At 38.0% G+C, this 13,317-nt stretch overlaps 1 protein-coding gene across 4 annotated transcripts in view; it reads right to left on the minus strand.

Annotated features, from left to right (window-relative positions):
- pld1 (phospholipase D1) overlaps window positions 1–13,317 on the minus strand; it is a 37,919-nt gene that overhangs the window by 10,248 nt on the left and 14,354 nt on the right. For 3 of the 4 annotated variants that reach the window (XM_020713736.2, XM_011490171.3, XM_011490170.3), the window contains exons 2-14: window positions 12,499–12,705; window positions 11,445–11,614; window positions 10,096–10,238; window positions 9,161–9,272; window positions 8,896–8,961; window positions 8,353–8,411; window positions 8,142–8,234; window positions 7,037–7,189; window positions 6,493–6,642; window positions 5,414–5,497; window positions 3,343–3,424; window positions 3,014–3,124; window positions 834–1,019 (exon numbers count right to left, since the gene is read on the minus strand). In XM_020713736.2, coding sequence (XP_020569395.1) covers window positions 834–1,019; window positions 3,014–3,124; window positions 3,343–3,424; window positions 5,414–5,497; window positions 6,493–6,642; window positions 7,037–7,189; window positions 8,142–8,234; window positions 8,353–8,411; window positions 8,896–8,961; window positions 9,161–9,272; window positions 10,096–10,238; window positions 11,445–11,614; window positions 12,499–12,673 — 1,584 coding nt within the window. In that variant the 5' untranslated portion in view covers window positions 12,674–12,705. Of the gene's footprint in view, window positions 1–833; window positions 1,020–3,013; window positions 3,125–3,342; window positions 3,425–5,413; window positions 5,498–6,492; window positions 6,643–7,036; window positions 7,190–8,141; window positions 8,235–8,352; window positions 8,412–8,895; window positions 8,962–9,160; window positions 9,273–10,095; window positions 10,239–11,444; window positions 11,615–12,498; window positions 12,706–13,317 lie in introns of those variants that run through there. The other variant, XM_023951379.1, reaches the window with a different exon arrangement.

Below are 13,317 nucleotides of genomic sequence, written 5' to 3' on the forward strand. Positions count from 1 at the left end.
TGGGGAAAATACCATTTTTTGGAACAGAAAACCTTTTAATATTGTCTTCCAGGACAACATTAAAAACATTTTTAATGGATCAATTCCTGGGACTATCATCCATTCGCTGAAATACAACCTTTCTTGAAAAATGTAAATGTTAAGAAGAGCTCCCATTTCATTCTGGGTTTTTCACATATATACTATTTACAGTATTGATACTTATTTAGAACATCTTTGTATAATTTAAGACAAAAATGGCACAATAAGTGGATATACATTGTAAGAATTTAGCTACTGTAATTAAGTAAATCCTAGTAAACCTCGCTGAGAATCATCAAACGCCTCTGGACAGAGTTTTGCAATGCAATAAAAAAGACTGAACATCAAACTCATGATGCGTATAAGGAGAAGACTGGAAATACTCTAATAGAATAAATAATAAAAATAATAACAATCTTTGTACCTTTTTTTTTTAAACTGCATGCCTCTCAGTAGGAAATCTAGCTCAGATTTTACCGTTAACTTCTATAATGGAGATAATAAAGTTAATTTTTATTCAATAAATGCAAAGGAGTTGAAAGAAGAAGAATAAAAAGTTTTTTGTTTGTATGAATGAAAAAAATGAAATGATGCAGAGCGATGGAGTGTAATCATTTGCACTAAACCTTCAATATATGCACACCATGTCACTGCAGGATGTCACTTCATATACGTAAAGTGTTATTTACTCATTTCGCCTTCTCATTTATGTCTTCCAGAAAGTCCCTTCTTTCCTGCTCATATCTTTTTATCAGTCAGAAAAAAAAAACGTTTTTTTTCTGTATAAAGTTATTTCAGGAAGAGTGTCAAACCTGCTCCAAGGCAACAGAGCGCGTCACGCTGCCGACATCTGTCAGCCGATGCTCTCCGTCGTCCCAGCGACCATACGCCAGGTCAATCCCACCCACAAAGGCCACCGATTGGTCAATAACCACAATCTTCTCGTGGTGTGCCCACAGATATACGGAGGAGGAGACGTGGTCTGGATGGCGCATCACCTAGATCCAAAAAGCAGAATATGACGCATAACATGCATAAAACGTGATATAATACGTGTTGTATTTTTTTACTATTGGGCTCTGTAAGAAACTGTAAAGGATAGAATATTTTAGATACAGTGAGATTATGACTAAATATTGAAATGTTGAAATGCACTGTCATAGTAAATGCATAAAAATGAATCACTTTCAGAACTGTGACAGGTCTAATAGGTGCCATTGCAAATAAGAGTGAGGGTAGTACTGATCCAGACCCACTCTGATGTGTTATGTGATCTGTTTTTAACGTGTTCTTGTGACATTTTTCTCATGATGAAGGACATTTATTGAGAAAACAAATCTTAAAGTTGCATGCAAGTATTTTTTTATTCAAATTGTTGTGAATAAGGAGAGGATGAAAAAAATTCAGTTTGAATAAGATCGGACTGGGGTTATAGCGAGCCGCAAGCTCCCTGCTCTGCTCCGTTTGGATGCATCTACTTAGAGACGACTAATTCCACATATGTCTTTGTTTTCCTCGTCTGAGCTGGAATCTGGCTCAAAACTGTACACTATTTTTGTTGCACTAGTAACATAAGGTCTAATCTAATCACTAAGGTCGGGGTTGTGAGTGGCTGTGAGCCAACGGCTGTAAACTATGAGTGACAGGAAGGGGGGCGGGGTTGTTTTGCACCAACAGTCTTGCCCTCAACTCAGAAAAGTTTGCTAACGAACTACTGCCGCTCTGCAGAAACCATGTCCTAGAAAACAACACCGTTTTTTTTTATTTTGGATAAAAACAGCATACGCATAATTAAAAGACAACAGGGAATGTCTTGAAAATAGATAAGAAGACGGGAATGTCTCTTAAATCTACTGTTTGGCTTTTGAAGGATGTTACAGGCGTTAGGACAGTTTCTGAGTAACATGATCCATTTAAAGGCTTTCTAAAGTTGGATGGCACAGGTCTGCTTTAACAGTTCTACCCGAAATTTGAATTGGAACCAATGAAGGTACTGTATAAGGAATTGCAGGAGCAGAAAATATTTTTGGTGATCAAACTTGAAAATCAGCCTGAAAAGTTTAGATTGCAGTGTGCAGAGCCTGAAGTTACTCTGCAAAAGGGGATTAGGAACATGATGCAGATTCAGGCAGTGAAGTTCAATGAGCTGTGAAGATGAATGTCATTAAATAGACCTAAATGTTGGTGCTTTATGGGCCAAATTTAGAGGCTCTAATGCGAAAGGCATCTTACTCAGAAACATTACAAGCTTTAAAAGGACATGGGTGGCAAACTGAGTCAGGCATGAACTTAATGTGTTATGTTGTCCAAAGAGACAACTGGAATATGGTAGAGTGGAAAGGTAAAAATGAACAAAAGATCTTAGCACCATGCCTTGGGGGGCATCCTTAATGATGCAAATGGTTAGAACTGCTTTTCCCTTTTTATTAAATCTTGAAGGAACGTTCGCTAATCTCCAATATAAATCAAAGAAATCTTTACTTATGCAGCACTTTACAAAAGGTCGCACAAAGTGCTGCACACCAAAATAAGTAGTATATAAAAAAGAAAGCACAATAATATAAAAATGGAAACCCACACACACACAGACACACACACAAACATACACACATACACTCCTGCACAAAACCTCCAACCCTCTTTATCGATGTAGACAGACATTGGGAAACAGACAAGAGTCTTTGACGCCTGGAAAAGACATTTGAAAAAGATCACCTTCCTGGATCGAGTATTTTCACCATATTGAAAGGTGTAGAAAAGTCCAGAAAGATAAGAACAAAGTTTTACAGCAGCTTAAGTTGCCTTAAAGATGACTTTCATAAACCTCTACAAAACACGACAGAAAGAACCACCAAACCTGAAACATACTAACTGAATAAATTCGGAGATACCAAATGATATTTCCTAACTTCTATTTGTATTTCTAAAAAAATTACATTCATGCTCCCTGGTAAAATATGAGATCAACAATGGTAAGACAGGAAAGCCTAACCTTGATGTTGGGGTGTAGATGCATGAGTGTCCTTTTGCTGTAGCCTGAATTGATGCCCAAAGCGAGCTCCACTTCCTTATATAGCATCACAAAGATTCGAACTCCTTGTTGCTGTGGGAAAAGGTCAAGTGAGAAACATTTGAACTAATTTTGAGGAAATTACATAAAATCAAGAGGAATGTGGATGAGGCTATGAAAATTTGACTGAACAACTCTTTCCACACCTACACACTACACATGCCCGCTTACAGAACATAATGTGTTCATTAGCAGAGAGCATTTTAGCCAACAGGTCATTTTACCCAAATAGAACAGGGCTGCCAACTTACTGCTTTACGTTTGAGGATATGATCAAGCCGCCATCTGTTGCCCTCCACCACCGGTCTTTTCAGGAAGATTTCTGGACTCAACCTGGGAAAAAACCCAAAGCAACGTTAACAAGAAACAGCACATGAACATAATTTCTGGCATACATTTGTGGGTTAATGCTTAACTTTTCAAATGGTCTTTGAATAGACAAACAGCCAAAGCTTACACATCTGCAACACAACTGGCTCTAACGCCACAATGAAGTGTGGCACTTCACTAGTAAAGACCATAAGCAGTACCAACGAGTACTGCCTGACAAATATAGAATTAAACAGCTGCATGTGCTGCTTAGTGGGACCAAAAACTGTGACGCCTGAAATCACAGACGTGAGATGTGAGACATTAAATTTAATCACATTGCAATTCTCCTCAAAGAACAGAAGCCTTTACATGCAGATGCAGGCAGACATTGTAAAAAGCATCTTGAGGTACTTTGTGACATCTAATCACTGCACTGTGGATACGTCAGAACCATTCTGAAACGTCACAATCTGTGATGATAAACATACATAAAGAGACAGGAAGTAAAGACAGGGGGGGGGACAAAAGGAGGCACAGAGGCAGCGTAAACAGATACAGAATATGTCTAAATCATGGAGTAAGAATATAATGTGAGTCAGTCTAATCTATTGGCCCTTTGGTAAGCCTTGACTTTTTAGGAATACACATTGTATTGCACCAATGTAACTGCTTGTTGTAATTCATCGGAGATCATGGAGGTGTCACAAGAAGTCAGGCACAACCTTCAAAAAGAGTCTGGATGGGAAATACATGGCCCTGACAGACATTCAAAAACTGGATCCCTGTTGATAGTTGACAAAACCACTGGTGTCAAGACAAAAAACGCTTAAGAAACCCCTTGGGAGGGGTCGGAGGGCGAACTATCAGAGTCACCATCCAAGATGAAGTCAGCAATATCTAGCTTTTAATCAGCCAGATGGTTCCCCGCAACAAATATCAGCAAAAATCCAGTAAGAAGAATGAATAAAGAACATGGCTCCTCAGATGGAGGGATACGCCTTTCATGTATAAAAAAACAACTGGTCTCAACTGAGCTAAAAAAGAGGTGAAGACAAGACCCTAAAGGGCAAAAGGTTCATCTCATTCCAGCACATCATATGAGTAAGGCAGCCACGGCCATACCCATGTGTCTGGAATATGAAGAGGAACATACAGCATGTACCGAATATGGACTAACTACTAGGACTAAAATTAGAGTCCAAGTCAATCTATGAAGATAATAAATGAAAGACAACTGACTCTAAAACTGATGTCTAATGATAGGAGTCATGTGAATCTGGATGGAGTGTCACTGGTTTGAGTCTCTGGAGCAGGATGATCAAATCTGTGAGAGACAGAAACCTTTAAAAAAATGTAGTTTACTGTTTCGAATCTCACCTGGATGCTCCTGCGCTAATGCTAATCTTATCTTTTTCCATATTTTTTTCTGTTGTGCAAGTTATTCAAGTTCTAAACTGGCCAATCTGATGCCTCAATAAAATTATGTGGTGCCTGCTGGTCCCTATGCCCTACATTTAAAACATTTAATTGACACATTCTCTTAAGTCTGTTTTTAAGTGATGGGGGTGTTGGCGAGAGTGGATGCCATAAGAGCATTTATACACTGAGAAAAAATGGAGACGGAGTTATTTGGTTGGAGTCTGAAGTATGTCATTTTTTATGGGTGACATCACACTCACTCGGTTTAGTTCTCATATACAGTCAATGAACTCTAACAATAAAAATAACAACTTCAATAGAAGCAGGTAAAACAAAAAACAAATTTAAATGGTGAAGCGTTTTCATGACACCAGCACACTGAGGACTGAGACATGAAAACCCCAGAAATAACGTTCGCCATCTCAGTCCAGCAGAGTGTAGCCCATTTAAACCCACTGTGAAAAAGCGTTAAGCTTCCTGGTGTTCTGACACCAGAATTTATGTCGAACACCATGACACCAACAACAGAAAACCTTTTAAAATTTTGGAATCTTCAGTGCTGAAAATATAAATAAGGACATTGAAACTCACCACCAGTCAGTGATGAAGATTTCCTCTTTAGCTTCTTCCAAAGCATCAGCCACATCCTCCATGTAAGTCTTTCCGTTCACATACCTGCAAAGATTGTTTACAGTTAGGACTTAAAAAATACAGTCTTCTTCATTTATTGATGGGAGGATGCATGAATGGATAGATGAATGACACAAAGATGCAAAAATATGCATAAACTATACATTTTAGTTGCATTTGCATTTCAGTCTTTTTTCTAATTCCCATGGATGAGATAACACGTTAAATGTTGTTTTGCAAAGCAACAGGCTCTACAATGGAATGACTGTCACTAGCAGTTCAACATTACAGGACTTGCCAGCTGAGGGGGAGAGAGCACAAAAAAAGAGGAGGGAAAAACTGCCAAAAGGGAGATCCGACTGCAGAGTCCTGTCGTGCATTTCCATAGTTACCAAGAGGGCAAAGAAGATCTGCTTTTATTGCGATTACTCAACAATGCATCTTTTGTGTAACAAGCAGAATAGGATTTACTGAGGCTTTGGATATATCTAACACATAATAGAGATGGGGAACAACAAATTGGCACTAAGTTTACTTTTTTTTTACGTCAAAATGTACATTAACAATTTTTAAAAAAAACTTTAAATTTGGAGACAACAATTTTATATATGCCCCAAAAGTAACTAACAAAGACCTCTATAAAACTTTTGAAATAATAATCATAATTTAAATGTCAAGTCTTTCCTGAGGTCTTTTTAATTTTTTTATACATTTAAAACTTCAGGGAAAAGTTATATTAACTGATGATATGAGCAAAAGAATGGGGCAATCCTAAAAATCTTCTAAATAAAAGGCTATTTAAAACTTATTGTCCTTTCCTTGAAGTTAATGTATATGGATCGAGACTGACCCAAACACCATAAATGTTACTATAGCTAATTTACTATGAAATGCCTTTTGTTGGCAGGTCAATAGGAACTGACTAATAAATGGCATTGTAACAGAACGCTAACACAAGAGGGAAGATTAAATATAACTACGGATGCCCCTGCAGGTCAAATTATTCCAACAGCTTCAGTGTTCTCTTAATGCATATTTACCATTTGGCTGGGATGTTTTCCTGTTCTTGTGCAAACGACCCAAAGCGGTGATCTCTGAGGAAAGCTTTCCCATGGCTCCTCACGAAGTTCTCAATGCTTTGACCCCACCAGCGAGCATATCTGTAGCTGATGCATTTAAACACAAGGGTCCTGCAAACAGGATACACAGAAATACAGACACAGATGCTGAAAAGTCAGACCACTGACAGGGGCAAAAACTAACTTTTCTAACTTTCTTATTTGAGTCGTACATTTCTAATGCGTTCAAATTAGGATATTTTTATTGGTTCAAATAACATTTGGAATGGCGAAGTTCAAAATCCTGAAGGCCTCTGGACTTGGAAGCTGGAGCATCCATTGACCCAGGTGAGGTCACTATGGTGGTTACAAAATAAAAACCTCAGCAACAGTATGGCCTTAGGGGTGATTGAGTTTCTTAAGTCTCTGGATATTGTAGAATTAGACCCACCACTCTTTCACATCAAGACAATTCAGTATCAATGGTTTAAACATCTGCAGAGAACACAGAACTATGAAATGTAACCTGGAGAGACTATCGACGCGGACTCCATGTTGGGTCTCTGTGTCTTTGGAGTCCATCTTGATGTTGAACTCTTTATCGACAAGTAGGACGAAGGAAATTGCTCCCGAGTCTGGTTTCATGTACAGCAGGAATGAGTCCTTCACTACGAGCCAGCTGCAGAACACACAAAAAACATGATTTTAGCAGCGTTCTTCCCACTCTGGGGAAAATCTTGCTTTTGGTGTTTTTAACATGTTCTTGTGGCATTTTTCTCATGATAGAGGACATATATAAAGAAGTGCTTCTTCATTCAAATTGTTCTGGGTCAGGAGCAGACAATTAAATGCCATTTGAAAGAGATTGTTACTCTGATTTACAAGTTACTATGGCAGGCCAAAAGTTCCCTACGATTTCATTATCTTCTTCTAAACTTGCTTCTGGCTCAAAATTGTTACGGCTTGACAGCTCCAATATTCCTCGTAATTTCTTTGTAATAGTAATGTTACGTGAGGGGCTGTGAGCTGGCAGGAGAGCACATTAACAGATGGATGATAGGAAGTAAGGGCAGGATTACAGCGTGCCAACAGTCCTGCCCACAACTCAGAGGTGAATTTGTAATGAATTTAACTATAAACTATGGCAATCATAATTAAAAGAGCACTGGGAACACTTTGAAAATAGATCAAAAATGATCATTTGTGGGAAGAAAACCATCATAAAGATGTAACTGTTTCGTTTGTTAGGTTTGTTTTTCTCTTGAAAACATCCTAAAAAATGAAAGGTGATTAATGTTCTTCGTATGTTTTCCTGAACTACAAGGAAAATGGAGAGTTCTTTGAAAAGAAATACAATCATGATAGCTTTAATGTTTTTCAATCTTTTAACGAACCTCACATTTCAATAACCAGTCAGTGGGATTTGTTTGTGAATATAAAGACATTTTTAAGCAAAGAAAGAATGTTTTCCCGATCACAACCACAAAGTCTATGAAAATGCAGAGAAAGAGAGGCGTATTTGTTAACATGGTAACTGAAGGAGTGGGTGGAAAAACAACTAATTTGGAATAAATATAAATAAAATACTGATGCAAAATACTGATGAAGAGCAAGCAGCACAATCCACGCACCGTTTGGACCACCGGTAGCACGCTCGATTCTGACCGCAGCAGTTCAAGCCGGGGATGCGGTGTCCGCCTGATCGCTTGTAGACCATCCCCTCACTATCAGAAATATCCCAAAAACTTTTGTCAGAGGAATTCTCAAATGGTCACAGGTCATTACAAGGAGGCATTTCATTGCCACTGATTTCACAAACAAATGAAAATAGATAATGCTCACAGTCCTTTGGGCCCCAAATCATGAATGAACGACAGCTGACTGACGTCAATGAACTCCATCTGGGAAAAGATTAGGAAAACATGACTCCTGCAGAGGCACACCTCAAATTCCGAAATGTATAATCTAACCAACAAATCCAAACGCTTGAAAGAGCTGTGACTCAGGTGAAATTATGGTTCAGAGATGGACTTGAAATGTGCCAGAAAATGACGCGTGGCAAGCACAAAATGGTGTGATGCAAGAGCATTATTCTGCCAAAGTCAACATGAGAACAACCAGAGTGGAGGCTGATGACTCATGTTACAAACATAGGATCGCCCAAATGACTGTTTTCCTTTAACAGAAGACATCAAATTGTAAGAATTCACAAGAATTAAATATAAAGAAAGAGTTTATCAATCGCATTTTAGGAAAACAAGGACTTTCCTGCTAATTTGGTACCAATGTTTGTAATCTAAAATAAAGTTGGGTAAAAGAAAAGGAAGAACATAACAAAGATCACGTCATGTGAGAGTTTTTATCCACTTCATAATTATTACTCACAGTATAGTGGAGTTTGCGGTACAAAGCCATCTTCAGAAGACCATTCAGGTAGTCCTCCAACTGTCTCTGTGGAAACACACAAGTGTTTTCAACTCCACAAAAGTAAACACCAACATGTGTACACAGAGTGTTGAAGATAAAGTGCTGACATGGAGTTGACTGCCCTGGCAACAGAAGAGCCATATAAGCTCTGATATGGCTTCAAATGACTGCAGTCGCTGTTCTACACATGAAAACAGACTGCCATCAAATTGTTGCAACATACCCTCCTGCTGGAAACCTGCTCGTCTCGTGCCAGCTCATCTCCTCCGCCCCGGGGCAAAGTTGGCATCTCCCTCACCTCACTTTTCTTCACCGTTTTCCTCCTCACTGTGTGGCTGCAAGTAAACCGATGTTTATTTAGGAAGCTAGTTTCAACTGGCAGAAAACATTATTTTTATCTGAAATGCACATCAAGACGTAGAGTGCAACACAACCATTGGGGTTGACAGTAATCAAAGTCGTTTATAAACTTATAAGCTTCAGTGGAGTAAAACTTTTTTTTATCATGGGTTCATCAATAAAACTGACTGATCATTGAATATGTTAATCAACAACATGCATGACTGTTACAAAAACAAACTAGTGTTGTAGTCATTTTTAGCAACATTAGTAGTCTTTAACTTTTCTAACTTGAAAAAAAAAATGTACATACTATATGTGTTTATGAATACTGCATCTAAAAGGGTAATTTAGCATCAAATATTTGGAAAAACGTTTCACACCAAAACTTTTTTTAAATAGATTTGTTGCGCATATAAATGCCAAAATGTTTTTACATGTTAGGCATAAAAATAAGATATACAAAGTCTACTGATGCAAAAAAAAACTCCAATTTGAAGCCATGACTGGACCACAATTTTGAATATAGACAGCAATATCATCAGCAAATAGAGGATTTGTCATTAATAATTAGGGAAGCATTCGTTGTTTTTTATTTGAGACATTATTGAAAGTCTGCTTTATGGAATTTAATGCTAAGTTAGGTTCACTCTCTTTTGCTGTTTACTGAAGGCAGGCCCCAATTAGCTTTTTTTGTTACAAGGATGATACAATTTTTAAACTTTTTCTTTATCTTTTTGTTAATGTCATGGATACAAATGCATGCTCAAGTTATGTTAAAATTGAGGATATTACCATGACTGGTTGATTGCAAAGTACCTGCGTGACGGCAGTGGTATCCTCATGAGGGCCTTGTAGGTCCTCAGCTCTCTGTGCAGCTCCAGGAAATGTTTCTCCTTCCTCTTTATCACCCAGGTGAACTCGCCATGTTTCATTTCAATCCGAAACACTGCTGGGAGAGACTGCAGTTACACACAGGGTTAATTCAATTTACAAGACAAGCAAAATATATTTGATTGAACAAATGTTTGTGCCAACTTATATATTGTAAGTAAACTCTAGGGCAGTTGTCTGCAACTTTTAACGCTAAAAGACCCATTTGATCCAGTTTCCTGCTGACCAAAACCCAGCCAGACTTGATCACACTTGATCATTTTGAAAAATACACTTTATTTATGTTTTGAGGAAATGAAGTAAATTATGCAGCTTTTACAAATTTAGAGTAACTGAATTATAAAAGTGTTGTGTAATTTTATTTCTACATTGTAACATTGTACCATCATTATGGCTTTGGTTTGCCACCATCCTTTTCCCCCATTAAGTAAGGGTTAATGGCCGACGACACTTCGAAGGCCATTAACCCGCTTATACCATGGTCACTTACAAAAGCAATACATATAAACCAGTTTTTAGTCCTTAATTCTTGTTTTTTTTCCGATTTGGATCGCCTTTCTCACAAAAAGCGGACTATGTGTTGCGCCGCATCACATAACATTTAGTCCGCATCGCGCAGCACAACCGCTGCAGTCAAGATTCGGCGATATATATATGCTGATCGTCCCGATGGGTTGAATAAAGCATCAGTTCAGAGAGAATGTTCACCTCCTACCGCTTGTTTTTGCCAAAATGATGAAGCAAAAGGTTGTTTTAAAGAAGCCAGCGCAGTGATACAAAACATTTATGCTAGGTGACCGGAACTTCTTTTTTCACCGTGCGGTTATCAGGTTTTAATGCACACCCACCAGCCAATCAGAATCGAGTTTTCAACCGGACCATGGTATAACAATCAATAATAAACATGACAACAATGTAGAATCCTTTCTTTTTTAAAATATATACATGTGAATGCAGTTTTATAGTTTTAAAACTTTGCCTCCAAACAGCACTAAACACTGATGTGCAGCCGAGGATGAGAATATTCCAATAAAAAACCACTTTAACAGGAGATTAAACCTTGTACTACAATTTGGCTCAGTTATCTGACATGCTAAAAATCTAAACATAAGTGACAAAATTTTAGTCATATTGTTTGCATTTTTCTTGAAAGTCAAAGAGTCACAATGGAGGGATAAAAAGAGCCGTGTGGCTCCGGAGCCTCAGGTTGCAAAGGTCTAAAAAGTCTAAAAAACAATGTCAGTATTTAAAAAAAAAATGACTGTGTTTATTACCTTATTCACACTCCTGTGGTGTGATAAGTTAAAGCGATCCTGTGCTGCAGTAAACCGCTCAACCTCCAAGATGCGGGCAGTGACCGGCACAGTGGGCAGGTAGACTTTGGCGCTGTTCTCCCTGCTGCCCACAGTGGCATACACCGCAGAAAAGGGGATGCGACAGTCACCTAGAAGAAGGAAAAAGGAAGCAGTCTGATTATTGCAGTTCAATGGGCTGAATTCAAGCAAAGCTGGAACTTTAAGGAACAGCCCTTTATTCTAGATTTTAGTGTTGTGAAGCTTTGAGCAATTTCTATAAGGAAGATCTGCATTATTTTCAGGTACTCTTGGAAGTGATGTAATGGTGTGTAATAGACTGGTATATAATAATGGTGGGTAAATCACTCCACACACCATTATGTATCAGGCCTTCACTTTGAATAGCTAAATGACCCAAATCAAGAAGTCTTGTAAAAAGTTACTTTGAAGTAAAAAGTAAGAAGTGACACATACTTCATTCAACTTATTCCAAAACAGTTGAAAGACGGTACGTATCACCCCAAAAGGTTCCTGATCCTGACTGTGGCAGCCATAACTCTCCATGATGCTCCAACAATCCATCAGTACTTTTAGTTTACCAGAGTCGAACCAAAACACTTTGACAGAATTTTCTGAACATCATGTACCACAGAAAATTAATTGGAAGTCAGTCAGCACAACCAGAATTCATACGTTAGGACCACAAGATTACAAAGCATATTTTCTATTTTTTGAATAAATTTATAAACTTTAAGTGCGCCTTGTGGTTTGAAAAATACAAGGGTTATTTGATTAGCTCTGATTTTAATTCTACTTCATTAGAGTAATTCCTTTCTGGCTGAGATGCACCATAAATGGTAAAATAAAGGTATTTTTGTTATTATTACTGCATTGAGATGAGTGGCACAGGGTGTCTTTTATTTTGAAAGGAAGTTGGGTGAAATTATGACAAAAGTTAGAATTATGTGATGTTTTGAAAAAAGTTATTTTCTCTTTCAACATTAAAGCTTTAGTAAACATTAAGGATACATACCCAAGTAGTTCCCATCGTAGTCTAAATCATCTCCCTCCTCAAGGTCAAGCTCTCTGGCATCCAGACTTTCCACCAGGTCAGCCATGGTGATTTTGTCGTATTCGTCCGATGAGTCAAAAGCCTCCGATTTTACCAAGTCAAGCTTACTGGGAGTCGACTGGCTTTTGCCAAGCATGCTTAGCAGTCAGACCCCGGAGCAGGGTGCACCTATCAGCGAGATAGAGACGATCATGACACAAAACGGAAAGAAGCACTTTTATAGCAGTTTTTCTACAAACACACTCCCACAGCAAGAGGACAGTCACTTGACTTGTGACCTTCCCATGACCCAGCATCGAAGCTGCAATATCATGAGTCATCGCAACTGTAATAACAATTGTGGCTAAAAATGAACTATTGTAGAAATTGTAATAACTGAGAGACACAAACTGTAGACTTTGTTTGTTTTTATCTGTAAATCAACATAAAAGGAAAAGCAAGGCAAATAATGTGTACACATTCTAAAACCAGCTATTAAAATTAATCAAGAAATCTCCTTGACACTTTGTTGAATTATACCACAGCTTTTATGCTTTACACACAATAGCAAGAAAGCAAAAATTACTTATAAAAGTCAAACCTAATTTTTACTGTTTCCCCAAAATACCTTTTCCCCAAGCCAGATTTCGACTTTGCTTCTTATTCATACTGAATTATATGTTTTATTATGTTGTGTGATTGAGGATCAGGGGAGGTTGTAGGAATTGTCGTTTTTTTACATTAAATAAAATGTTTTAGTATGCAAGCCCTTTGTGTTAAATATATGTGAAAAGAGCCTTT

This window comes from Oryzias latipes, chromosome 22, assembly GCF_002234675.1.
Source record: "Oryzias latipes chromosome 22, ASM223467v1".
NCBI lineage: Eukaryota > Metazoa > Chordata > Actinopteri > Beloniformes > Adrianichthyidae > Oryzias > Oryzias latipes.